Source organism: Amblyomma mixtum, chromosome 10 (genome assembly GCF_055824585.1).
Source record: "Amblyomma mixtum isolate Tamu chromosome 10, ASM5582458v1, whole genome shotgun sequence".
NCBI lineage: Eukaryota > Metazoa > Arthropoda > Arachnida > Ixodida > Ixodidae > Amblyomma > Amblyomma mixtum.
Window position 1 is genome coordinate 65,336,028 of NC_143021.1, and position 24,928 is coordinate 65,360,955.

The 24,928-nt window shown below is 50.2% G+C and overlaps 1 protein-coding gene across 1 annotated transcript; it reads right to left on the reverse strand.

Annotated features, from left to right (window-relative positions):
* Window positions 1-2,501: 2,501 nt before the first annotated feature.
* On the reverse strand, window positions 2,502-4,196 carry LOC149325980 (kelch-like protein 10). The gene has a single exon (XM_089564439.1). It carries the CDS (start codon window positions 4,194-4,196, stop codon window positions 2,502-2,504), a length of 1,695 nt encoding a protein of 564 aa, XP_089420565.1.
* Between the last annotated feature and the right edge of the window lie 20,732 nt (window positions 4,197-24,928).

Below are 24,928 nucleotides of genomic sequence, written 5' to 3' on the forward strand. Positions count from 1 at the left end.
CGTTTTGCCAGCGTTACGATGGATCCCGTTCTCGAAGTAGTCAACGAAGTTCTTGCAAATAGACACCTTTTGCATACCGTGTACATTGTTACTGTTAGCAGAATACCGGGAGCCCGCCTACCGCCGGTGAGCAGGCGCTGATTGGGCTCGATGCTGCAGGCGCGCGCGTAGCTGCCGGGTACGTGGCACCATCTGGCGACGTCAAGGAGATTTGCGCATGCATTGGCTACGCCTCAGTGATTCGTGGCTTCTAGTGCCCCAGTGTTGCTAGAACCATTGGTTCTAGCAACACTGTTTTGTCCTATGACGTCATCACGCTTGTTCTTGCCAGTTTGGCCTTGGCGGCGATACCTGTATTTTGGTTCTTGCTCTTTTCTACGTTACAAGAGCTATTTGTCAGTATGAGTGGCGTTTCTGTAATCAGGAGCTGGTATTCTGTCGATAGAAGCCAACTTCAATTTCTCCTCAGTGTCCCTTTAACATGCATACAAGTTAATAAATCAAAATCGGATCAACGAGCGAGATTATTGAAGCAGTAATTTTATGTTAACTGAAGATGCGATGTAACGCAAATCCCGAACAAACTTCACTCTTATTTCTGCTCCATTTTAACAACAAAAAAGAGCCCTTCTCGCTGATAATTGCGTCATCTTCGCCACTAATACTAACAACGCTGAAAAACAAAAATGCAAGAAACTATGAAAGGAATAATTCTCCAGCTGAACTGCATTGTGAACGTGGACTGAACATTCTATATATATATAGGTGCTTTTTTGTTTAGAGCACTTTTGCTAAGACACGAGCTAGGTTTCGGAGTCTCACTTTTGCGGATCTGCTATGAGATCATCAGCATTTGTACATCTGCTCGGAAACTCCTCAACGCAGCGTAAAAGACATTTCTACGTTTCCTTTCCAAACACATTTATAGATCCCTTCTCTGGCACAAGATAGCGAAGCCCACAGTAATCAGTTTTCGAGATAGCTGCATTTCCTGATCCTGTTTTGGCGCGTACAAGTGCTTCACATAGAAGCAGTTCGATTTCAGCTCACTTTAAATTGATAAACAGGGAGCGAGGCGAGCAGCGCAATTTAAGTCTATTACGAACCTGTCTTGCGGATGAAATTGTGCTGCACGCCTACAAGAACAGAAATTAGCTTAAACTCAGTATACGTGTACGCAACGTTTAGCTTTTAGGTTGTTTCGAGCAGCTTTAATGCAGTCAAGTAGTGTTGATAGGCAGAAGTGAAGTTGACTGCCTCCAATTTCTTTTTAGAATTGTAACGCTATGCAAGCATTGAATTCAGCAATAAACCTGGTGGTACAGTATAAATGAATCTGTGGCGTATCAACCGACAGGTTTCCCTTCATCATCGCAAGCTGCTTCGGATGATTCAGACTTTTATCTTGTACGCACAAACAAAACTGAGCTAAAGCACACATTGTACTGATGAACCAATCTTTAACAAAAGCATAAATTCAGCGGTGCCAGCTGCCTATATTGAATAAAATGAAAGCGCGTATATTAGGCGGAATCGCCCTAATCACCCGTCGGTTGAATCGTCTTAACGGGTGCTTGCTGACATAGCGCTGGCAGTGCTCAATTTCTGCTCAGTTGACTCAGTTCGAAAACATTTCGAGAACTTCGCGAAAACTGGAACGATGAGAGGTAAGAACTGCTGCATCAGCAGTGGTCGGCTGTCGATTGAAGCCCTCTTCTGCGCCATCCTCTTCAAATGTTCAAATGTCGTGAATCCCCTTTGTTTACCTGACACTTCTGATCACTCGGTGCGGCTTTATTAAATCCATATTTCTATAGCTGTATACATTTTTCTTGAGCTAAACTATCTTTACAGAGCTGTTTTTTGTTTTCTTCGGATTGTCCTGAAACGTGTCGCCCCATAACGAAGAAAGAAAGTTGAAATTTCTCGCAGCAATATCACGCGGTAATATCAGTGTTTAAATATGTTATTGCATCTGACATGGAATCAATAATGCTGCAGCATTTACATCGCTTTGTTAGCCAGTTCTATGAATGATTTAGAAGTACAGGAAAGGCAGTTTATCGATATTTATTTCGCAGTGGCTCCTGTATGCAGTAGTAAATGAGAGCTGAAGAACTTCCGATTGATGCTCGTTACATTAAGCTGCAGCTATTCTGAAAACTATTCTGTTGCATACACAACACATTTACGGCAGCATCTGCGTAATTTATACTGCGTAATATCTGGCTGCACTAAATGTTTCAAACGGTTACTGCAAGGTCGGACAAGACAAGTCTCGCCGCGGTCGTTGTCCCCGATAACAGAAGAGCTGAGCGCGCGCCGAAAGCGCGGAAAAATACGTGCCACATGGGCGAAGAGGCGCATGCAAAAAATTCCATTGCTTTGAATGACGCCGAGAACCGCAAATGTAGGCGTTAAATGCATCACTGCGTTAAAAAAAAGTAAACGCTGTGGAGAACGTTTTAACTTATCATTGAATTTCTTGCAACTGAGAGCTTTCAGAATACAGCGCAAGCGAATTCTGAGCCAATGTGATTAGGTCTGTTGATGTAGTACTTGGCATTAGGCAAGTTCCTTAGCACACAGGCCGAGTAAAACCACCGCGGAGGCGCGTAACCCGGAACCGCGTGCCACTTCCGGTCGTCGCCCGAGAAGTACTCGAGGCAGCGCTTGTAGTCCTTCTGGTTTGCCTCGCCGATGGCGTAGATCTTGTCGTCCAGGACCACCGCCACGACCTTGTCCGTAAAGGTCTTGGTCTTGGAGCCCTTGGACCACTTGCCACTCTTTGGGTCGTAGACCTCGCAGATGTTCGCCTTGCACGATAGGCCACCCACCACGTAGATTTTGTCTCTGTACGTCACCAGGCTGTGGAAGAGCCGTTCGGTCTTCATAGGAGCTACAAAAGTCCACCTGTTGGTAACGGGATCATATGCTTCTGCGGACCGAAGTAGGTTTTCAGTGGACAAACCGCCCACTATGTAGACACGTCCCGCACAAGAGGTGGCGCTGGCGCCGAGCCGAGGGTGGTTGATGCGACCTATATTTCGCCACGAGTCCGTGACCGTGTCGTATTCTTCGGCAGTGTCAAGCGCGACGATCCCGTTGGGCGAGCCACCGATACAGTAAACGCAGTTATCGAGAACGGCTATGCCAAAGAACGCCCGCAGATGCTTCATGGGCGTTATGGGCGACCACTTTACGGAGACCGCGTCGAAACAGTAGCAGAACGGGCTCAGCTTGGCGATGTCAGCACCCATGACGTAGATTCTGTGTCCCACAGAGACACACTGCAGGCCGAAGACTATATCCTGCCTGAAATCCGTTTTCACAGTGTTCCATTCGTTGGTCTTGTGGTCGTATACTTCCCAGGTGTTGCTCTTATATCCGCTGTGAATCCCGCCGTAGACGAACATGATGTCAGCTGGCACTCGTTGCACGAATAAGCTGCGGCTCGGATTTAAAATGCGCGCCTCGTGTTCAGACTGCTGAATCATGTGACAGCGCTTGACGATCGTCTTGCAGAGAGGGTTGTTGGAGACGAGCGAGTTCCGCAGGACGACCTTTCTCAAGTAGTTCCCCTTCATAAGACAGAGCCGGATGTGCGGCAGCAGCCTATTTAAGCACAATCTGCGCTCTTTAAGACTCGCCTTGATCCAGAACACTGTGGCTTCCCAGACGACCTCTTCCCTCTGCACCTTGAGCTCGTCCGACGCCAACAAGCTCTCGAGGTTCTGCAGGCTCAGCCTGCGGAAGTCGCCTTTGTCCGCGTACACCCGCTCGAAATTGTCCAGCAAGAAACGGAGCACCTGTTTGTGTAATGGTTCCAGGTGAAAGAAGAGCGCCATCTCGAGGACCATGACGCAGTTCTCCACGTCCACGTTTCGCGAGATGAACGCACAGCACTCACTGAGCAGGCCATGAACGAGCAACTGGTCCGCGGCGACGGTGAGGTCTTCGACATTGTCGGCCGTGATCGCCGCGTCGCCGCCGCTCGCGTAATTCACGACGGCCTTCAGCGCCTCCTTGCTTACCCCGGGGATGAGGAAGTCACCTCGACTCGCCTGGGACAGCGGCCCGTTGAAGAGCGCGTCGAAGTACTCGCTGCAGGCGCTGAGATCCTCCTTGAACACGGCGAAGAACCCGTCATCGGAGGTTCGCAGAAGGGCCACTGAGGTCGGGACAGCATCGCTCATGACTCAAGTAGTCGCATCCGAGGGCTGCTCTGTACGGCGACTTCTGGCGGTCACTCTCCCGTTACCGCTTTTTTTACCACGATAGGCAGCAGGTCAGAATGCAAGGTCCGGAACGAATGTGAGTCGAGGGACGAACTCGCCTTTTTCTCTGGATGAACGCGCGGGCTATGAAATCGAGAGGATCGAGAATTAAGACGCGGCGTAAATAGAATTCAGTCTTGCTTCTCAGGGTCTCGCGGTTATCGCGGCAAGTGCCAAGGGTGGGCCCAAGGCGCAAAGCGCGCGCGAATGTTGGTGTTAGTGAAAGCAAAGAAGTTTGGCTTAATCTCAAATTGTAGGGCCTGTTCGTGTGTAGATGACGGAGTCATTAAATGAACACGCTGCTGGCAGTCCCAGAAAAATGCTCAGCAGTCGCTGCTTTAATTTTATGTGTTTTGCTTGCTACATTCGCCTGACTCCATCTGAAACAAAAGCAGACCCATTTTACTTACCAATAGTTTGCCGTTATTTCTCTTCTTTTTCGCGTGTGATTATGTGTTCTCGCGCCGAGTGTCAAGAGCGTCGTTTTCTTCCTGCACACTCGTGTTTCTTTTGAATCTCCTGTTTTGAATTTGTAGATGATGATGATGTAAACATTTTTAATTGTACCGAAAATTGGCGGTCGGCGTTGTGGGCCCCTCGTCCCCTGTGGTTGGCTTCCCCACAGTGCAGCCTTCTTAGCCGTGTTGCTTCCCCCTAATGCACCCTCTTTAGTCGTGTTAGTTGCGTTAACGAACAGGGGAGGGCGCCGGCTTCGAAGCGACATGAGCGCCACGGATGGCGTGATTGCTGCGCGCGCGCGAGGGGGAGGCGGCCCTCTTCGGCTGGGGATTTGGCCGCGTTCGAACGTGCCGCGCGGCGCTCCGCTCTTCCCCGGCGGGCGCCTCGTGGAGGGAACTTGCTCCCGCCAGCTCGTCCTGTCCGGCCTCGGAGTTTCCCTCTTGCCCTAGCGTGGGCGAGCGCTCGCTCTTAACCCTGCTGGTGAGTCAGACGTCCTCGATTCCTCAGCGTATTTCGTTGCTAGCTGGCGTTATTTTTGCTTTAGCAATAAATCCCGGTTTGTGTCAGCCAGTGTGTCGTTCCATTGTTCCCTCAGAGCAAAGCCCGCCGTGGTCGGCGTGCGCGCGGTAGCGTACGCGAACACGGGGTGGGGTCCCTGCGGCTTTGAACTGGGTCAGCCGCGGTTAACCGGGGAGAACGCATTTATCTCCCCAATTAAAACTCCCACAGCCTCCGGGAGGCCATTGGACCTTGCAGCTGCTCTTGCCCTTTCGGTGAGCGCCTGATGAATTTTCTGGACTAAGCTGGACAGCAATTCCTCCCACTGCTCAACAGTCGGTTCTTCTATCCTACCTAGTTCCGTGTTGTCTTGGGAGGCCCAAACCATTTGCTATAGCTCCGAGTCTATGCCACAGTGCACGCATTGTGGCTCATAGTCCTCTGGCTAGATCGCGTTGTCTTTTTTGAGCTTGAATTCTTGTTCAGTTCAAGTCAGTTGTAGATTGCTGTAGATTGGTTAATTTGTAGATTACTGTTTTTCTTTCTATTTTTCCTTTGAAACCCATTCTTAATATTACGCTTTGAATTCATCGCTGTCTGGCCAGCCGCCCTTGTGGGTATATGCATCATCTTTTCAAGTGTACAGCAGGAGGCTACCGTCCAAGCCATCTATATATTTTTTTCTGCGTTCCATCAGCGCAATTATCGCATCGTTCAGATCGATTTAAAGCAAGCAAGCGATAAAACCAAGCGGCAACCTTCAGAATTTTCTCGGTGAGTGATCTTCGCCAGTGAGGTGTATACGGGAACTGAAGCGCCCCAAGGTGCTGTGGAAAGCAGCGTACATCTGTCTTGAAGAGAGGTCGATCAAGGGCTCTATTTGTGCTCTTCATTTGCTTTCCCTAGCCATCCATCACCTGACTGCCCACTTTGTTTTCTTTTTGGTCGACCTTGCATGTACAAAGCTTAAATGGTAATGCGCGCTGCCTAAAATGTTGTAATAACGAAGAAAAAGTTACAGTGAAATCGTAACGCAGACAATATTGAACAGAGTGACCAGACACCTCTAATGGGAATATATGTACAGGGCACGAAGGAGTGCAAAAATGAGCAAAACCTCTGCATCTCCCGTATCCGAGAGTAGAGTAAGCATGAAATGTTTACGGGAATAACACATTGGTTTTAGATGGTACTAGACAAAATCTTGGAATGGGTCAAGTGTAAAACACACCACACTCTTCTTGTTGCGTCGAAGCGATCGCCTGCAATAGTGCGGGCTTAGGTAGGCAGCCGGGAACCGTGGCGACCTTGTCGATTTCGGGAGCGGCCGCATAATCATGGCGTTGTCGGCAGGGGCGAGCAGTCTTCGGCTTTGGCGTATCACTCGCAAAGCGATCGCTTTCCGCAAGACGCTTGCTATTCCTCCTCTCAACAGGCTCCATTTCTCGGCTTAAGCAGCTGTGACGGTGGCGGCACTGAAATGCAGGACGATGCAGAAGCGTACGCGAACACGACGAGACGCAGGCCTGACAAGAATGTATATGCAACGCATTCGAATACTCCGCGAGCGTGTACACATCTGCCTGCCGAAGGGGGAAACGTCATGAGCTGAAGGCCCAGCGGCCGGTCTTTTACATGCGTGAGTGTGGGACCGCGGCGCCATCCTTGGGGACGGTGCGGAATCAGTTTTTCCGCCCAAAGCCCTTCTCGCCCTGGAGCTCCCCTCTTGCTCTAAGCGGCGCTCTCTCAAAGCCGCTAAAAGATCACGTATGAGTGTTGTTAAATCTCGTAGGGTGCTCGGATGCTCTCGTTTCAGCTCTCGGATGTGTGGAATTCAGCGCCCGGATGTTGGCTCTCGGTCTCGGCGTGACGTCACCACACTGCCGACAACGGGAGCTAAAAGCATTTCATGCTTAAAATAATACAAGTAACCAGCACATTGCAAGGACCGAAGGCTGTCGCCCCGCACGCGGACGGCTTGACCTTGGAACTCTAATGCGAGTCAGCGAAGAAAAGGGAAAGAGGGGAAGCGCGGTGTCCGGCCGAACAAAGCAAGGCGCGAAGCATGGAGGAAGGAAAACTTCTCTCCCTTCTCTCTTCAGGTCGTGTGCCTGTTTTTTTGCGTTGGCTATGTGCTCCCTAGAGTCGAAGCCGAAGCCGCAGTTCGTCAACACTTCGTCAACCACTCGGGAGTGGAAGCAGCAGCCGCTGTCGGTGAGCAGTTGATGGGCGGCGTCATGGTGAAGTAGACTGTCTCGCGGATGGAAGTCAGCACTGGTCGGGATGGCGCGCGTGATCGCGTACCGCATGACATAGTCGGTGGCGACGGTGATCAATTTCTTCCCCCAAGGTAGACACCGGAAAGAGCCCAAGCGAGGAAACGGCTCTGCCGGGATGGCTATCGGATGCAAGTGTCCGGGATGCAGAACCGAGGGCTTCTTTCGTCGTTGACAGCGCTCACAAGCGACCACATAACGTTGTATGGAGTAGTAGAGGCGAGGCAAGAAGAAAGAACGACGAACGCGGGCTTACGTGCGAGCGACACCAAGGTTACGAGCCGTCAGAGCATTATGGAATTGTTCGAGGATGGCAGAACGCACGTATTGGGTGCCGACAAGCAAGAGCTCAGCGCCATCAGGGCACGTATTGAGGCTGTAGAGAGTGGTTTCATTGATGACGAATATGGCAAGGAAAGTGTCAAGGCGGTCACTGTAGCGACGTTCGATGAGGGAACGTAAGTTGGAATCCAGGCGCTAGTCATCGGCAATGTCTGAGAAGGCCGAAATAGACGTCATAGACACAGCCTCTGGAGTAGGAGGATCTACGGGATGACGGGACAGGCAGTCTGTATCATAATGAGGGTTTCCGGATTTGTTCACGACAGAAAATGTATAGTCCTGCAAGCGCAACGCTGAGCGCCCGAGGCAGCCAGTAGGGTCCTTGAGGGAAAGCAGCCAGCACAAAGCTTGGTGGTTGGTAACAACTGTGAACTGTCGGCCAAACAAGTATTTGAGGAGTTTCGCAATGGGTGAATTGTCGGTTAGGCACTTCCCCTCTCGGATGGAATAAATCTTCTCCGGTGAAGAAAGACACGGCTTGCATATGCAACGATGAAGTGGTGGCCGCGTTGCCGCTGAGCAAAGATGCCACCAATACCATGACTGCGCTGGCGTTTGTGCGAAGTTCCGTAAGGGCGGAAGGGTTGAAGTGCGCCATGACAGGTGAGTTGCTAAGGACAGCAATAAGGGTTGAGAAAGCGTCAGCATGCCTAGGGCCCTAACAGAAGGGAACGACGTCTTTCTTAAGCAGATTGGTGAGACGGTGGGCGACGTTTCAGAAATTGGGGTCTAACCGGCGGAAATAAGAACACAACCCGTTGAAACTGCGCACGTCTTTGGACGGACGGGGAGTGGAAAAGACACTGAAGGCGCGAACTTTGTCAGGATCAGGTTGAACGGCGCGGCGGAAGAGCGCAAGGATGTACGAAAGTCGAGGACAGTGGCTGTGAAATGTGGACGAGAAAACAATCACGTCACCTAAAATGTGGGTGAGGAAACGATCACGTCGTCCAAGTAGCATACACAAGTTGCCCACTTAAAGCAGCGCAGCAATGAGTCCATCATGCATTAAAACGTGGCAGGGGCGCTACAAGCGCCAAAAGGCTTTCATTTAAATTGGCAGAGACCGTCTGGGGTGACGAAAGCGGTTTTCTCACGACCTCTTCATGGACAGAGACCTGCCAGTAGCCGCTACGAAGGTCGACGAAGGAAAAGCAGCGAGCTCCGTGTCAGCAATCAAGGCCATCATCTATTCGCGGAAGAGGAAAGACATCTTCCTCGATGACCTTGTTCACATGCCGATGGTCGACACAAAAGCGCCAGCTCTGATCTTTCTTCTTAACAAGCACGACAGGGGATGCCCAGGGGCTTTTCGAAGGCTCAATAATGTCGTTGGAAAGCATCTTGTTGACCTCCCGCTGGAGTATGTGGGGCTCAAAAAGAGATACACAGTACCGGCTCCGGTACATCGAACTGACATCGCCGATGTCAATCCGGTGGGTCACAACGGACGTTTGGGCCAGAAGGCAAGCCCCAAAGTATAAAATGTCAGTATAGGACCTCAAAAGGAGACCGAGAGCGGACAGGTCTTAGCAAAAAGGGCAGAAGGGCACACCGTGACTTGCACAGCCGGCACAAACAGCACATCCACGCTCGAGCAGAGGAAGACGAGGAAGACCAGCGCGTGCTGTCGCACCGCACGGCGGCGCAAGTAAATGGCTAACAGTGTAGCACTGCTCCTCCTCTTTGAAAGGGCATCGACCTGACTCCATAGGGAGAAGCAAGGAGGTCCGCAATCATGGAGTGCGGAACAGAGTCGGTGGCGCCGGAGCTGGCCGAGTAAGTCCTAGCGGACATGGTAGGGCTTCATCCTGGCAACGTGGGCTACTTCGGATGCTGCCTGCCGCCTGGAGGAGTGAACGGACTCTTGCGAGAGCACTTCATGGCGACATCACTAAGGTTGCGCAGTACCTCATAGGGGCCGAAGTAGCCGCTTCTCGGAGCGACCCCGCAGAAGGATTGGGGGTCCAAACACAAATTTGATCGCCTGGGTGGTGAAGCACCGCCCGACGACGAAGGTTGTAGTATTGAGCATCGCTTTCTTGCTGGGTACGGGTTCGCTGTCTAGCTAGTTGGCGGGCGGCTTTTGTGTGCCGAGCGAACTGTCGAGCGCTAGCCACGGAGGGATGGGTAACATCTGGGAGTAACATGACGTCGAGCATGGACGTGGCTTCGCGACCGTGCACCGAACGGAACGGCGTGAAACGCGTCGTCTCTTTAAGAGCAGTGTTATAAGCGAACGCGACGTTAGGCAAGATCTGGTCCCAGTTCTTGTGTTCAGCGTCGGCGTACATAGAAAGCATGTCCGCACTGGTCTCAGTGAGCCGCTCAGTAAGTCCATTTGTTTTGAGGATGGCATGCAGTGGTTCGGCGGTGACTGGCGCCACTCAGGCGCATTATTTCCTGAGTAAGGGTTCATGTAAATGCAGTGCCTCTATAAGTTAAAACGACTGCAGGGGCACCATGACAGAGGACTATGCAAAAAATGCAAAATTTGCAATTTCAGCAGCGGTGCCGCAGGGAAGGGCATCGTCTCACAATACCGGATGAGGTTGTCGGTGATAGTGTACAGGTTGTCCAATGAGGATGTCGGAAATGGTCTCAGCAAGTCTATGCCGACTCGGTGGAAAGGGATTCGAGGGTGATCAATGGGTGTCTTCCAGCCTTGGTGTCTTCCAGCCTTAGAACTTTCGGCAAGTCTTAACATAGCGCTTTATAACTGTAGCAAGCCTGGGCCAATAATACTTCTGACGTATCCGCGCCAACGTGCGAGAAAAGCAGAGGTGGCCCGAAGAAAGTTCGTCGTGGAATGCTTGCAGAACTTCGTCTCGAAGCACCGTTGGAACCGTGGGCAGGGACAGATTGTCCATGGGGCCGTAGTTTCTCTTGTAGAGAATGCACCACGCAAGCAGAACGACGACAGCCCCCGCGTGATGAGACGGGGCGGCGACGAGGCGCAGCCTTCATGGTAGCCATGAGGAGTCGCAGGTCGGCGTCGTCTCTCTGTCGTTAAGGAAGGACCAACGGACGTGGTTAAAACACCAAGAAAAGCGGGATCGTCTTCTAAGTCAGCAGGTGTGTACGGGATAGGAGCACTGGCAAGGCATTCGGCATCCCTGTGTTTGTTGCTAGACTTGTACACGATGGTCACTTCGAATTCCTGCAGCCGGAAGCTTCAACGCGCTAGCCTCCCCGAGGGGTCTTTAAGATTCGCGAGCCAACAAAGAGTGGTGATCGCTCACTACTCGAAATGGCTGACCATACAAGTACGGGCGAAATTTGAGTACCGCCAAGACGACAGCAAGGCACTCTTTTTCATTGGTAGAATGATTCGAATGAGATCGCGACAGTGTGCGGCTTGTATAAGCAATCAGGCGCTCAACACCATTTTGCCTCTGACCGAGGACGGCACCCAGGGCGACGTTTCTGGTGTCACTGCGCAGCTCCATATTCGCCCCCACGTCAAAGTGGTCAAGGCTGGGTGTAGTTTAGAGGCGGTTTCTGAGGTTGTCGAAGGCTTCCTGCTGTTGCTGGGCCCAGATGAAAGGTTACTCGCCCTTTGTAAAGCAAGTTAGAGGCTCGGCTATAGGGGAGAAGTCTCGCACAAAACGTCTGTAACAGGCGCAGAGACCCAAAAAATGGCGCACAGCATGCTCGTCGGGGGAGGGGGGGGGGTGGTCGAAAACCCAGCGACGGCACCCATCTTGTCTGAATCAGGGCTAACACTCTCAGTGCTCACAACATGGCCCAGAAACTTCAGCCACTGGGAAGCGAAGTTGCATATTTCTGGTTTAAGCAAGAGGCTGGCCGAGCGTATGGCCGCCAGTACTGTACTCAAGCGCTTGAGATGCTCGTCGTATCTGGCAGAAAAAATGACAACGTTGTCAATGTGGACGAGGCAGGACTGCCATTTGAGGCCAACGAGGACAGTGTCGATCATTCGTAGAAAGGTGGCAGGAGTGGAACGCAAGCCGAACGTTATCACCTTGAGCTCATACAACCCGTCGGGAGTAACGAACGCTGTCTTCTCGCGGTCCCTTTCATCCACGTCAGTCTGCCAGTACCCACTGTGGAGGTCAAGAGAGGAAAAGTAGCGGGCATGACGCAGCCGCTCGAAAGAGTCGTTGATTCGCGGTAACCGTTAAACGTGTTTTTTGGGTGTTTTGTTAAGTTTTCGATAGTCGACGCAAAATCTGAGCGTCCCGTCCTTCTTGGCGACGAGCAGAACGGGCGAAGCCCATGGGCTTGTAGACGGCTGTATACCATCATCCCTGATCGTTTCGTCAACCTGCAGCTGTATCGCCACATGTTTTTTCGGCGACACTCGACAGGAGTGTTGATGGACAGGCTGTATGTTGTCATCGATTAAGCTGCGATGTTTTTTCGCTATAGACGTCTGCCTGACCTTAGAGGTGGTCGCAAAGCAGTCATGAACAGAGTCAAGGATGGTTTACAAGCGGCATTGCTGATCAGTGTTCAAATCAGGGCTGAAGTCAGACTTAACTGTTCGGCTAGGTCCCCCTGGAGGGGTGTCGCTGGACGTTGACAGCGCGCAGTGGACGGCGGTCTCGGTAATATCATCGAAATAAGCGATGACGATATTTTTCGGCAGGTCCCGGTATTCGGCGCTAAAGTTCGTAACTGGAAGCTGAGTTCGCTGGCTCTGCGGGGCAATGACGCCCCGAGGGATGCAGACTTGCTAGCTCAGCTCAGGTTTCCTTCTGCGATGCCGTTGAACACGCGGGGGTTGTCGCATTCCACCGTTACAAACAGGCTGGCGCGCGGTGGTAGAGTGTGGTCATCGGACACACGAAAAAAAGGCCTCCCTGGCCGACTGTTGTCACCTATGGTGCACGGGGCGCAGAATGTCACCATGAGTTCGCGCAGGTTGATGACCGCACCATTTTCGCGAACAAAATCGAGGCTGAAGATCCGGTCCTTGGAGCACTGAGCCAGCGAATCGAAGCAGCCAGTCAAGGTGATACCGCGAATCTCTGTACTAGTGGTGCAGACGGTGAGCGGCATCACCACATGGACGCCAGCTGTCCAGATTTGTGGTCCGTGCCAGGGTGTCAGCACTTTTCTCAAGAAAATATCAAGACCACGACTCATCACGGAGAAATCTGCGCCGCTATCTATGAGGGCACTCGAATGGCGTTTATTAGCGACGACTGCTATTTCGGAGGAAACGAGCTCATTTTCAGGAATATGCGTCGTGGAAGGATCCGGCATAGACTAGAGCACTGCCAGAGGGACGGTTGGCGACCTAGGGAAGAGGACGGGCGGGGCGACGACGACCTGGACTGGCGCTGTGGCGAGGGCGCAGGGTGGCGCTGGCCGTCAGGTACTGGTCGATGTCACTGGGTTGTTCACTATAACGTTGCCGTGCTATATCTGGCGAAAACCTGCGCAGGTCCATCCGACGATATGGGCATTCGAGCAGGATGTGGCCGGCTTCACCGCGGTGAAAGCGCAACGGGCGATTGTGCGATGAGCTCCACGCGAGTGCTTTGGTGAGGGGTGGTCGTGAGTCAGAGAGAGCAGGCGATGGCGAGAAGCGTTGATGCGATGCGGGAGGAGCAGGGGCGGAGCAGGCGGCTCCTGAGGACAGGGCATTGTCTGCACCGCTCGACGGTCTTCTTCATGAACAACATCCAAAATGGCTCCTACACTCTAGTATTGCTCGACAGGGTAAAGCTTTTGTAGTTCTTCGCGCACAATGCTCCTGACAAGCACACGGGAGGGCTCACTCTCGCGGCATGTGGGCGTACGCAGTCGCCGGACGGCCTTAATGCGCGAATCTCTGGTGCAAGGCGCGCTCCGTGCTTGTTGCCTCCCGAGCAAAGTTTACCACAGTGCTAGGAGGTTCGCGCACAAGTCCGTCGAAAAGGCGCCCTTAAACCTCCCGCAAAGGCGATGTACCTTCTTCGCTTCAGGTATAAAATGATCTGCGCGGTGGAAGAGCCGCGTCATGTCTTCTACGAACATGGCGACGCTCTCATTTGGCCGCTGAGCTTGGGATTGAAGGGAAGTTCAACTCGCTCCTTCCATTCGTTGCTGCCGAAGGTGTTCAACAACTGTCGCTGGAAATCTCGCCAATTGGTGATGGTGGACTCGTGGTTTTCTAACAAGGTTTTGGCGGCGTCATCGAGGGCAAAATAGACATTCTTTAGCTTACGGTCCTCGTCATACAGGCTAAGCGCAGCAACCGGATCGTTGCTGGTCAGCCAGTACTCCACGTCTTCAATCTTGTCGCCATGAAAGGACGTGGGAGTGCGAGGCGCATGGAGAAGCAGCGGTGGGGAACAGAGTGTTGGCTAATCTGGCTTGCTGAAGTGAACGTCCTTGTGCGAGGTTGTGTCGTCAGAGGTCTGAACTTTGGATCGGAGTCTCGCAAGCGGCGGCAGGCCTTGTGGAGAGGTATCGTGTCCATGGGATTTAACTAAGCGTCGGAGTCTCCTGGGAGCTCTTCGTGCATCAGGAAATTACCTGGCCCCAGGAAATTACCCAAGAAATTACATGTACCCTGTCCAGTCCTCATCTTTCTGTGTCCTGTTTAAACGCTACGTTTGTTCGTTCAAATTACCTGGCACCTGCACAAAATGTCTTCTAGAGCCGGTAGGTCTTTAGCAGAAAGGGCAGAAGGGCACACCAGGACTTGCACAGCCAGCACACTCAGCCAACCCACGCCAGAGCAGAGGAAGACCAGCGCGTGCTGTCCAACCGCATGGCGGCGCCAGTAAACAGCTAACAGTAGCGATATTCACTTGGCGTGGAGATATTGCGCAATCATCGCGGATATAGGCGTTCGACCAATTTCTCCGTACTTTTGATACTTTGAGTTCCTTAGGAGGCCTGCATACAGGGAGAGAGCCCAAATTTCAACTGATAGAGCGGCCCTTGGTCTTCAAGTGTACTTCCATACACAGAGCACGTTGCCTGGGTCTGCGACCGTCCAAGACAGAGTAAACTTACAGGGAAACTAGTGAGATCCCCTCCCCAAGCCAATTTCCGCCACCCCGGCCGTCGAGCTGTGCTAAGATGGCAGAGTTCCCACCCGCCCGTTCGGTCTTCGGCTCCTACTCCAAGCTAATCGCTCGCGGTGGGAACCTTTCAACAGTTTTCGCTGGCGTCGCACCACCGGCCTACCTCCAGACTTCAACGGTTTGCAGTCTAATTTTATGTCCGCAGCTCACACTTTACGCTAAAAGGAAACAACACAAACACTGGACGAGGAACATCAAATACAGGCGCTGACGTACAACTGAATTTTGTTGGAATGGTGCGCGACATTAAGTAGTCTCGATGCATGCTGCAAGCTGAGTCTACGTCAGGGGCGGTGTAAAGGGCCGAATAAAGGCGAAAAAAACTTAAAGGCTACAAAAGTTTTAACAAGCAACGATGCTTGTGGGAAGAGTGCTATGAGAAAATGAAAAGAAGATGCAGGTGAAGGATGTATAATGGGCATGCGGTTGGGTAAAAGAAAAGAATGTGGCAGAGGATTATGCCAGAGGGCTATGTCAGAGGGTTAAAAAGTTAGCAGTGGTCTAAGAGAGATAGGATCACTTTTTCAGATAGGCACCTTCTTTCGATAATAGGCTGATGGACTGCTGACACACGTGTCGCGACGATTTTGAATTGGGTAAGATTTATGCATCTCACGTGTGCGCTTTCGGTAATATCTTTTCAGAATCATTGCTTTGTCGAGGGCTGGCATACAGGAGCATTTTTTACAATTGAATGGGCGGGTTGCTGCCTGTGCCTGCCTTGAGTGACTTTGAGAGTCCTATCAGATGCTCATTGATGCATCTTCGCGTTTGCCGAATTTAGGACAGACCACATAATAACGGTATCTCATATACAGCCGAGGTCAAACAGTGTGTTTGATACGGTGCCTTGTGCTTAATCTTGCAAGCGCTTTTCGGCGTATCTTCTTGAATGACGCTTTTACAGAGGCCTCATAATTTGTTTGGTGCCGAAAAAGCTATGCTTATTCCGTGTTTCGCGGCTATTTTCTTGAGTGTGTGGTTTGCCTCGTGTACGGAGGGAAGTACCGCTGTTCTTACCGATCCGGGCTGCTGTTGGCGCGACGGCAATGGCGAAGCTCTCGCAGTAGTTTTTCTGCCAAGCTAGCGAGGAGCGGCATGAGGAACCCCGCGTCTGCCAACCGTCCGACTTGCGCCTGGAAGCTGGTCGGAACGCTGTGATACCACGATCGTTGAAGTGCGTCCCTTCAAGTTGATGTGGCGATGCTGCGCTTAACTAGTTTCGAGTGCGCTGACAAAAGGGCAGGAGGCTCGCTCATGGAGCGTGGCGCGTATCTCCAGCAGATGTGATCGTGAGGGTTGTATCAAGAAACCTGAGTTCATTGTTTGCCGAAAGTCCTGAGGTTGAGGAAAGACCTGTCAGTTTCGACCTAAACCGGCCTATGAAGCCTTCCGGTGTTGCGAGCTGGTTGCTGGCGTTCGGTTTGAAAAGAATAAGATAATCATCCACACTCCGCATGATCTTGACCCCCCCCCGTAGTTGTTTAAGTTTTGGCAGCATCCTCCTGCCATATTTGGCCAGCAACAGGTGGCTTAGCACAGGTTCTAAGCCTATGTGTATCTTATCCTCTATTTTATCGGTCTATCTCTATCTCTAAGCATCTGTCTGTCTTATGTTTTATATGTGGGTACAGACAAATGAGGTATGTCCGCACGACCGCCTGCTTTAATTCCCGCTCTCACATCCATCTTTCGCCTTGCGGAGCGTCACTTGCCCCATTGAGCGAAACCCGCCTGCGTGTGCGTGTACTGTGTGCGCGCGCTTGTTTGCGTGTGTACGTGTGTATTGACACTCGATGGTACCCACAATAGATGGCGTCCTCATTCAAACCTGGTAGGTGGCGGTTAATCATTGGTTGCGCGACGTTGCTAAGGACAACCTGGATCGCGCAAGTCGCAAGCCACGCAAGGTGCGCAGGTGGCAGCACCTACCATCCCAGGCCAGTGGCGCACCACTTAACCGCCGCACCACTGCGCAAGGAGTGGTATGAGGACTCTCAGGGATCTTTCTTTTATTGCGAAAGCAATACTACGCTAGGTTTTGAGCCGTCAGCGTGGTCCTGGCGGTAACCACGTTTGACCTTAAGACGACTCCCGTAGTGACGTCACACCGAGCGGAGGAAAAACTGGAGACCAGCTCGGCTCGTCGGCGCGGTCCCAGGGTAACCACGGTGCGCCCCGCATCTGCTGCGCGCCGCAGCCGCAAGGAGGCGCGCGCTGTGTTGGCGTCATGCCAGCTGCGAAAAAAAGGGTCCCCAGGTCGGCTCGTTGGCGCGGTCCCAGGGTAACCACGGCGCTCCGCGCACCTGCTGCGCACCGCAGCCGAGAGGAGGCGCTCGCTGTGGTGGCGTCATACCAGCTGCGAAAAAAACGGCCCCCAGCTCGGCTCGTCGGCGCGGTCCCAGGGTAACCACGGCACTCCGCGCACCGCAGCCGAGAGGAGGCGCTCGCTGTGGTGACGTCATACCAGCTGCGGAAAAAAGGGCCCCCAGGTCGGCTCGTTGGCGCGGTCCCAGGGTAACCACGGCGCGCCGCGCACCTGCTACTCGCCGCCGCCGCGAGGAGGCGCTCGCTGTGGTGACGTCACACAAAGCGGAGAGAAAACTGGAGACCAGCTCGGCTCGTCGGCGCGGTCCCAGGGTAACCACGGCGCGCCGCGCACCTGCTACTCGCCGCCGCCGCGAGGAGGCGCTCGCTGTGGTGACGTCACACCAAGCGGAGAGAAAACTGGAGACCAGCTCGGCTCGTCGGCGCGGTCCCAGGATAACCACGCCGCGCCGCGCACCTGTGCTGCGCGCCGCAACCGCGAAAAGGCGCTCGCTGTGGTGACGTAACACCAAGTGGAGAGAGAACTGGAGACCAGCTCGGCTGGTCCGCGCGGTCCGAGGGTAACCACGCCGCGCCGCGCACCTGTGTTGCGCGCCGCACCCGCGAGGAGGCTCTCGCTGTAGTGACGTCATACCAGCTGTGAAAAAAGGGCCCCAGCTCGGCTCGTCGGCGCGGTCCCAGGGTAACCACGGCGCGCCGGGCACCTACTTTGCGCCGCAGCCGCGAGCAGGCGCTCGCTGTGGTGACGTCACACCAAGCGGAGAGAAAGCTGTAGAGCAGCTCGGCTCGTCGCCGCAGTCACAGGGTAACCACGCCGCTACTGCTCTCTCTCTCTCCTTCCCTTCCTCTCTCTGAGAGAAGATTACGTGTAAATGTGTATATATAAGGTGTTTCGACCAAGGCCTCGTTTGTTTTCGCAACCTACCGGGCTTAACCAAGCTAAGCCTCTGCGAAGTTATTAATTTCGTTTTGTGAATACGCAGACTGCAAAATAGAAGGAGAGTAAGCAAAAGAAGCCTTACAACACCTTGCAGATGCCTGCCCATCCCATGTAAATAAAAATAAAATAGCATTTGGCAATCGTGCACATTTCCAAAATTAACACAATGTACATTATAGCGTAAATAATAAGAAATGCAAAGATCAATCAAACATCACAGTTTAAGAGGCACAAAGCAACTAGGAGAATGGAAGTTTTTACGAGGCCAAGAAGCCATGTTATCTATTATAATCGTGGACAGTTTTTGTGCATCTCTCACCAGATATGTTTTGTAGTGACAGTTCAGTTAGTCTAGGGAAGGTGGTTAATACATTCGGTATTATTGGCGTTAGTTTTTGGAACATAGCTTGTGCAAAATTTCGATGCACTGTATGAGGAGTTTGGGCAGTTAAATACATGATCTCTAAAATCTTCTTGTATTCTTTCATAAGATTCGTGATATAAATAGCAAGTTTCCTATTGCCAGCGGCCGTTATGGCAAGCAATCTGAATGGAAAAGGAAGGCCTCGCGGTCTCACTAAAAGGCAGATTATCAATCGCTTGTGAATCTTTTTTTATCGTATTGGTTTTTCGCAAGATTGTTTGAAGTACTCGCTCCTCAGATTGGCAAACAATACTGTGCATTTGTAATTTACTATTGCGGGGTAGAATTGTGCGAGATTTGTTTGAGACACAATATGAGGAGCCATTTTTGTGCAGACGTAATCTGTGTTCTGTCCAGAGTAAATGCTCTTGAAAAGAACTCCAACAAATATTGTCGAGCTGACACGAGTTATCTGTTTTTGTTCGAACGTACCCAAAAATTGTCGACAAAAGCATTTTTGAGCAGGAAACCGTGCATAGGTGCAATTTTTTAAAGAATGAAAGATTTCACTGTTACAATCAATATATCCGCAGATCACCTAATGGCATGTGTTGTATTTTTTTTCTATGAAGGTATTTACTATCGACAAAAGCGTTCCCCACAGATTTTCTGTGGCAGTCTCAACAGTTCGATGCGATCGATGGAAGCACTTCAAAAGAAAGATTTTGCTACCTGTTTTATTAATGAACTATTACTTGTACGCCGCCGCGGTGGCTCATTGGTTATGGCTCGGCTGCTGGCCCGAAAGACGCGAGTTCGATCCCGGCCGCGGCGGCTGAATTTCGATGGAGGTGAAATTGTAGAGGCCCGTTTACTGTGCAATGTCAGTGCACGTTGGAGAACCCCAGGTGGTCAAAATTTCCGGAGCCCAACAGTACGTCGTCCCGCATAGCCTGAGTCGCTTTGGGACGTTAAATCCTCATAAACCTAAACCATTATCCGTAGTAAAAGGATCTAGCGGGATCCCGTCTGGTCGGGATGGTGCATATTAGTAACTAGCACGACCAAAAATAATGACGGAACGCCGTTTCGGCTGGAGCCTTGTTCACAGAGGGACAAAACGTTGTGGAGGTGCCTCTTATATACGACGTATGCACGATCCCAGGCATTTAGCGCAGATAGATGGCAATTTCCCGACATTGCGAGTGATAGTACGCGCTCTGGTTTGAATAACCAACGACTCAAGATAGAGCCTTGATTTCTTGTCTTTCTCTTTGGCGACCACACGTGCCTCTGCACAGTTCATGTTGTGGCTGGCAGGTAACGAATGCTCGACAAGCGCATTTTGTTCTGCGCCCGGTTCTTCACATCATTCATATATTTACGTAATCTTCATGCATAGTCTCCTGTTTATTGTTCATATAAATACTCCGGTCTCTGAGGAGAGACATAGCAGGAGTGGGTATATGCAGTAGTAAAGACAAATAACATGGGTAGCATTGAAATAGATAATATAGAAGTATTAAAAACAGATCAACAGGTCATATTGTCAGGCAACTGAAAAAGAAACTCTTCAATTGGCAATAAACGAAGTGAGCTGTCCAATCCATTCCAAATTTCAACAGTTAGAGGGAAAAAAGAAAATTTAAAACAATCTATATGTGGTTTGAAGGGAACAATGTTTAATGGGTGGTTCCATCAGGTTGCACGTGCGCTTGAGGATACAAATGTGAAGGGTGCCTGAATGCCAGATGACGCGTGAACGATCTTGTGCAGCATAACGATGCGTTCACGTGTGCGCCTATGTTCTAAAGTTTGTAAAGATAAACTGTGCATATGGGAAGAAGGTGAAAACTTGCGATCGTACCGGCCGAAGAAGAATCGTATTGCTTTTTTTTTAACTGATTCTAAACGGTCAATGTCGCGCGCGTAATGAGGGGACCAGACAATTGAGGCGTACTCTAGGATGGGTCGAACTAGTGATTTGTAAGCAGTTAATTTACATTCCTTCGTGGCATTTTTTAAGGTTCGTTTGCGATAGCCAAGTTTGCGGAGTGCTTTCCCAGATATGTTATTTATGTGAGGATCCCATTTAAGTTATGCGAAAATATAACGCCCAGGTATCTGAACTCGCTGACATGGGTCAAGCAGTTACCGTTGTTACTGTACGAGAAATGCAGCGGATTCTTTTGTTACAAAAGGCTATTGCAACTGTGCATGGTTGAAAGTGACGAACTGGGATCTTAAGTATAAGTAGTCGGTTATCCAGTCCAGTAACTTATTGCAGTTAAACATGGTGCGTAGTTTACGAAGAAGCTTATTATGGAAGACCATGTCAAATGATTTGGAGTAATCTATAAATATTGCATCGATTTGATCATTAATGTCACACCAGTTGTGAATACCAGTGACATTAGCCATTTTGAACTCCTGCGGAAATTTGCCTGTCTTCAGCAAAAGATTACGTGCGCTAGAGGTGTCACATGAATATCGGCTACCTTTTTCGAGGGGATTCAAGGAATGCCATCTAAACCTGGGGCACTATTAATAAGTAAAATCTGTATGACGCTAATTATTTGAATTACTTGAATTATTTTGTTTACTGTTTATATACACTGAGCCGTTTTCATGAAAACCATCGCTAGATTATCGGGGAAAGACAGATAAGAATTGTTTATTAAATTCATTAGCTAAATCAGCTTCGTCATAGTTCGCACCGCCTACGTGGAGTGAAACGTGTGCGTTGGCTTTTTTTTTTTTTGCCAAGAAGATCGTTAAGGGTGTTCCATGTTTCCTTTGAACCGTTAGGCTTGATTTGGTTAATGGGGTTTTACGTCCCAAAGCGACTAAGGCTATGAGAGACGCCGTAGTGGAGGGCTCCGGAAATTTCGACCACCTGGGGTTCTTTAACGTGCACTGACATCGCACAGCACACGGGCCTCTAGAATTTCTCCTCCAAAGAAATTCTAGCCGCCGCGGCCGGGTTCGAACCCACGTCTTTCGGGACAGCAGCCGAGCACCATAACCGCTGAGCCACCGCGGCGGCTTTGAACCGTTAGATTTGGATATCTTTCGCACATAATAATAAGTTCTTGTTTCCTTAAGGCCAGTGCCTTACTTAGTGCGTTTTTTTAATTGACAGAAAATGCCATTTTCTTTCGCTTGGTGTAACTTCTTTGGTGTAATTTCTTTCGCTTGGTGTTCGCTTGGTGTAAGGCTTGGTGTAACTTTTGGTCCAAGGAAGCTAGTAGACAGTCACTGAGGAACCGAGCGAGGCCCGAGCCTATACGCACGCCCTCGTTCTGGATAAAGCAGCTCCCGTTGAACGACACGACACGAGAAGGACACGAGAAGGAGGGCGTCTGTATAGGCTCGGGCCTCGCTCGGTTCCTCAGTGACTGCCTACTAGCTTCCTTGGACCAAAAGTTACACCAAGCCTTACTGGGATCTTCAGTGGTACGTGTGTTCCGATACGTTGATGACTTTCTGGTGATTTTCCGATTAGAAGTGGCCACAGCGTTGCAAAGCAAGCCAGTGATATCCTCACTTTATTCAGGTCTAATCTAAGACCATTTCAACTAACGATGGAAGTTCCGGATCATGACGGCATTCGCTTTCTAGACCTACAGATAATGATGTGCGACGATGGGGTATGCTGGCGCTACGCACCCCGAGCACAAAAAGGGATTTTATCCTACTCATCCTCTCATTCAAAAATAGTGAAACAAGGCGTCGTGACAGCAGCCCTAAAAAATGCCATTTCCAGGTCATATTCCCATCAAATGCAATCCAGCTTCAGATGCCAGATCATGAGGCTGAAGAAGGCCGGCTTTCCAGACCACATCCTGCGCGCTGTAGCGGAGAAGATTCTTGCCGAATTCAGGAGCAAACCAACGAGTTCCCTTGTTGCAGAAAACCGAAACTTCGCGGTGATACCTTATATGCACAAGGTGTCACATAGCCTGAAAAGAATTGCTGGAAAAGCCGGGGTCAGAGTCCTCTTTTCTGCCCCTAACAAGCTGCAGCGCTTGTGTAAGACCGTCAACCGCGAAGGACCTCCACCTGCCGAATGTGAAAAAAATCACGAATCACCATATGTGCAGTGCCGTAAAAATGTTCTGTATAAGATTGAGCTATCCTGTGGGCGGTGTTATATTGGCCAGACAGGGCGCTGCCTAAATGATCGTTTAAGTGAGCATAAACGCTCCCTAGAACCACCCCCCAAAAGCAATTTGGCTCTACATTGGCTTTCTTGTAAATGCACCCCTTTTTTCAAACGTACTACAATAGTGTATAAACATAAGGACCAACGTACGCGGGAAATAGTCGAAGCTCTTTTCATTCACCGGGGTCTTGACAATTGCGTCAGCAAGCCTTCCGTCACGCTAACACAAAAAGAAATTGACTATCTTAGCAGTTAAGTACGATAGTGTAGGATGCGTTTGTGTGCTTTTGTTTGTTGTGTTTCTTGACAATCATCACTGATGCTGTATCTGTTGATTGTGCTCCTTTTTCGCCTATTTATTGCGTGCGAGCAATAGAGCATTTTAGTCGCAAGTCAGCGCTGTGTTTGTCCCTACCTTAGTCCTGTCTTTCGTGCGCCGTGCCTTCAGTTTTAACAATGTACCGACTAGCCCAAACAAATACCTTAGTGTATTTTCTTCAATTATCCTGAATGCTGTACTTTGCAGTTTACTCGTGTGTTTAGGTTGACTGACTTGAAACTATAAATATATAGCATATGGGCACTAACACTAGATGTTAAAACACTAGAGGTAACTTTGCTAATGCAAATGATCGTAAAACACACTAGTGTTTCAGAGTTCTCGTAACCCTTAATGATGAGAAAATCAAGTTCACAAATCCGTAGCTGTTTGAAATCTTGATCATTTGTTGCAACGGACATTGTACTCAACAGATAAAGATTTATATCACCGAGGAATGAAACTTCATAATTATTCAGAAAGACATATTCCGAATTTTTTTCAACACAATTGTAGAATGCAGACACGGAACCTGAAGCAGGTCTATAGATACCAATAACAACAATTTCCCCGCAGCATAGAGACCGAGCTTGTAAATCTTCATTTATTTTATGGAACTCAGGAATCCAGTGATCGGCGATTTGATTTCATAAAACGATAGACAAACCTCTATATTTTCTGAGGTCCCTCCAGAGATGCGCATTTATAACTATCATTGTTAGGACCATCGCTATCACTGCTAAACGAAGTTTCTGAAGACGAAATACACCAAATTGCAGACAAAGGTTGAATAACAACACAACCAGTTCCTCTATTTTATTTTACCGGCAATGTACATGAAGGTGAAATGCACTGAAGGAATTGTGAAAAGACGTCCTAAAATCCAGCATGCACTTATTGAAGGAATGAGTATCAAGATAGGGCGCGATGGATTATATATTTTCAAAAGAAATCAGCGATCTGAAGACAGAAACCTAGCGAGTGTTTTCCAGGTCATCTTTACAAATCTAGAGGAGTGCGGTGAGGGACTAGTTGGTAAGAGAGTTTGAGAACAAAGAATAACTGCGCAAAAAGGATGGGACAAGAGAGAAAAAGAACCACACGGGACAAACGTGGTTCTTCTTTCTTGCCCGTCCTTTTCGCGCAGTTATTCTTTGTTCTCATAACATCTCCAGAAACAACGGTTATTGCACTCTCCCAAGTTTTTTTCTCTAAAACATTTTGGCGTTTCTCTTCCATTTATACTAGTAAACATACAAGTGGAGGTAAAAGAAGTACTCGTTATGGCATACATGACGGAAGCAAACAGCCACCGAAACAAAGTAGCATAGGCGAGGTCGTGGGTTCGGATCCCACCGGCGGCATGTGGATTTTTTCTTCTGCTTTCTCATAAGTTATTATTAGTGAGCGTATATTTACACCAATATTCTCCGATTAATTCACACAACAAATCGGACAAAGAAACGTCCCCTATGCTTCTCGGTTTCGATGGCAGTTCGCTTCCGTAACGCATGTCATAATTAGCACCTCTTTTACCTTCAGCTGCCTGCTGATTAGTTTAACGAGGGGCTCGAACCCGACAGCCTTGATGCCATATGCAGCATAAGATGGTTCGCGCACACCTTCCGCCCTCTCCGTTCGACCACGTTCCTACGTGGCACTCGCGGGAATAGGGGCCGCACTACGTCCGCCGCTACGGGCGAGGGTGCACGGCGCCGGTGAACACGCTGTGCTCGCTTAGACTGCACAAAGTACCCCTGGAAGCATAAGATTGGACGGCTGTCGCCGTAGCTCAGTTGTTAGAGCACTGGACGCCAAATTCGGAGGTCGTGGGTTCAGATCTCATCCGCAGCATATGGTTGTTTTTCTTGCGTTTTTAGTTTATTCTCTGTAATAAACTCACTGTAATCTCAT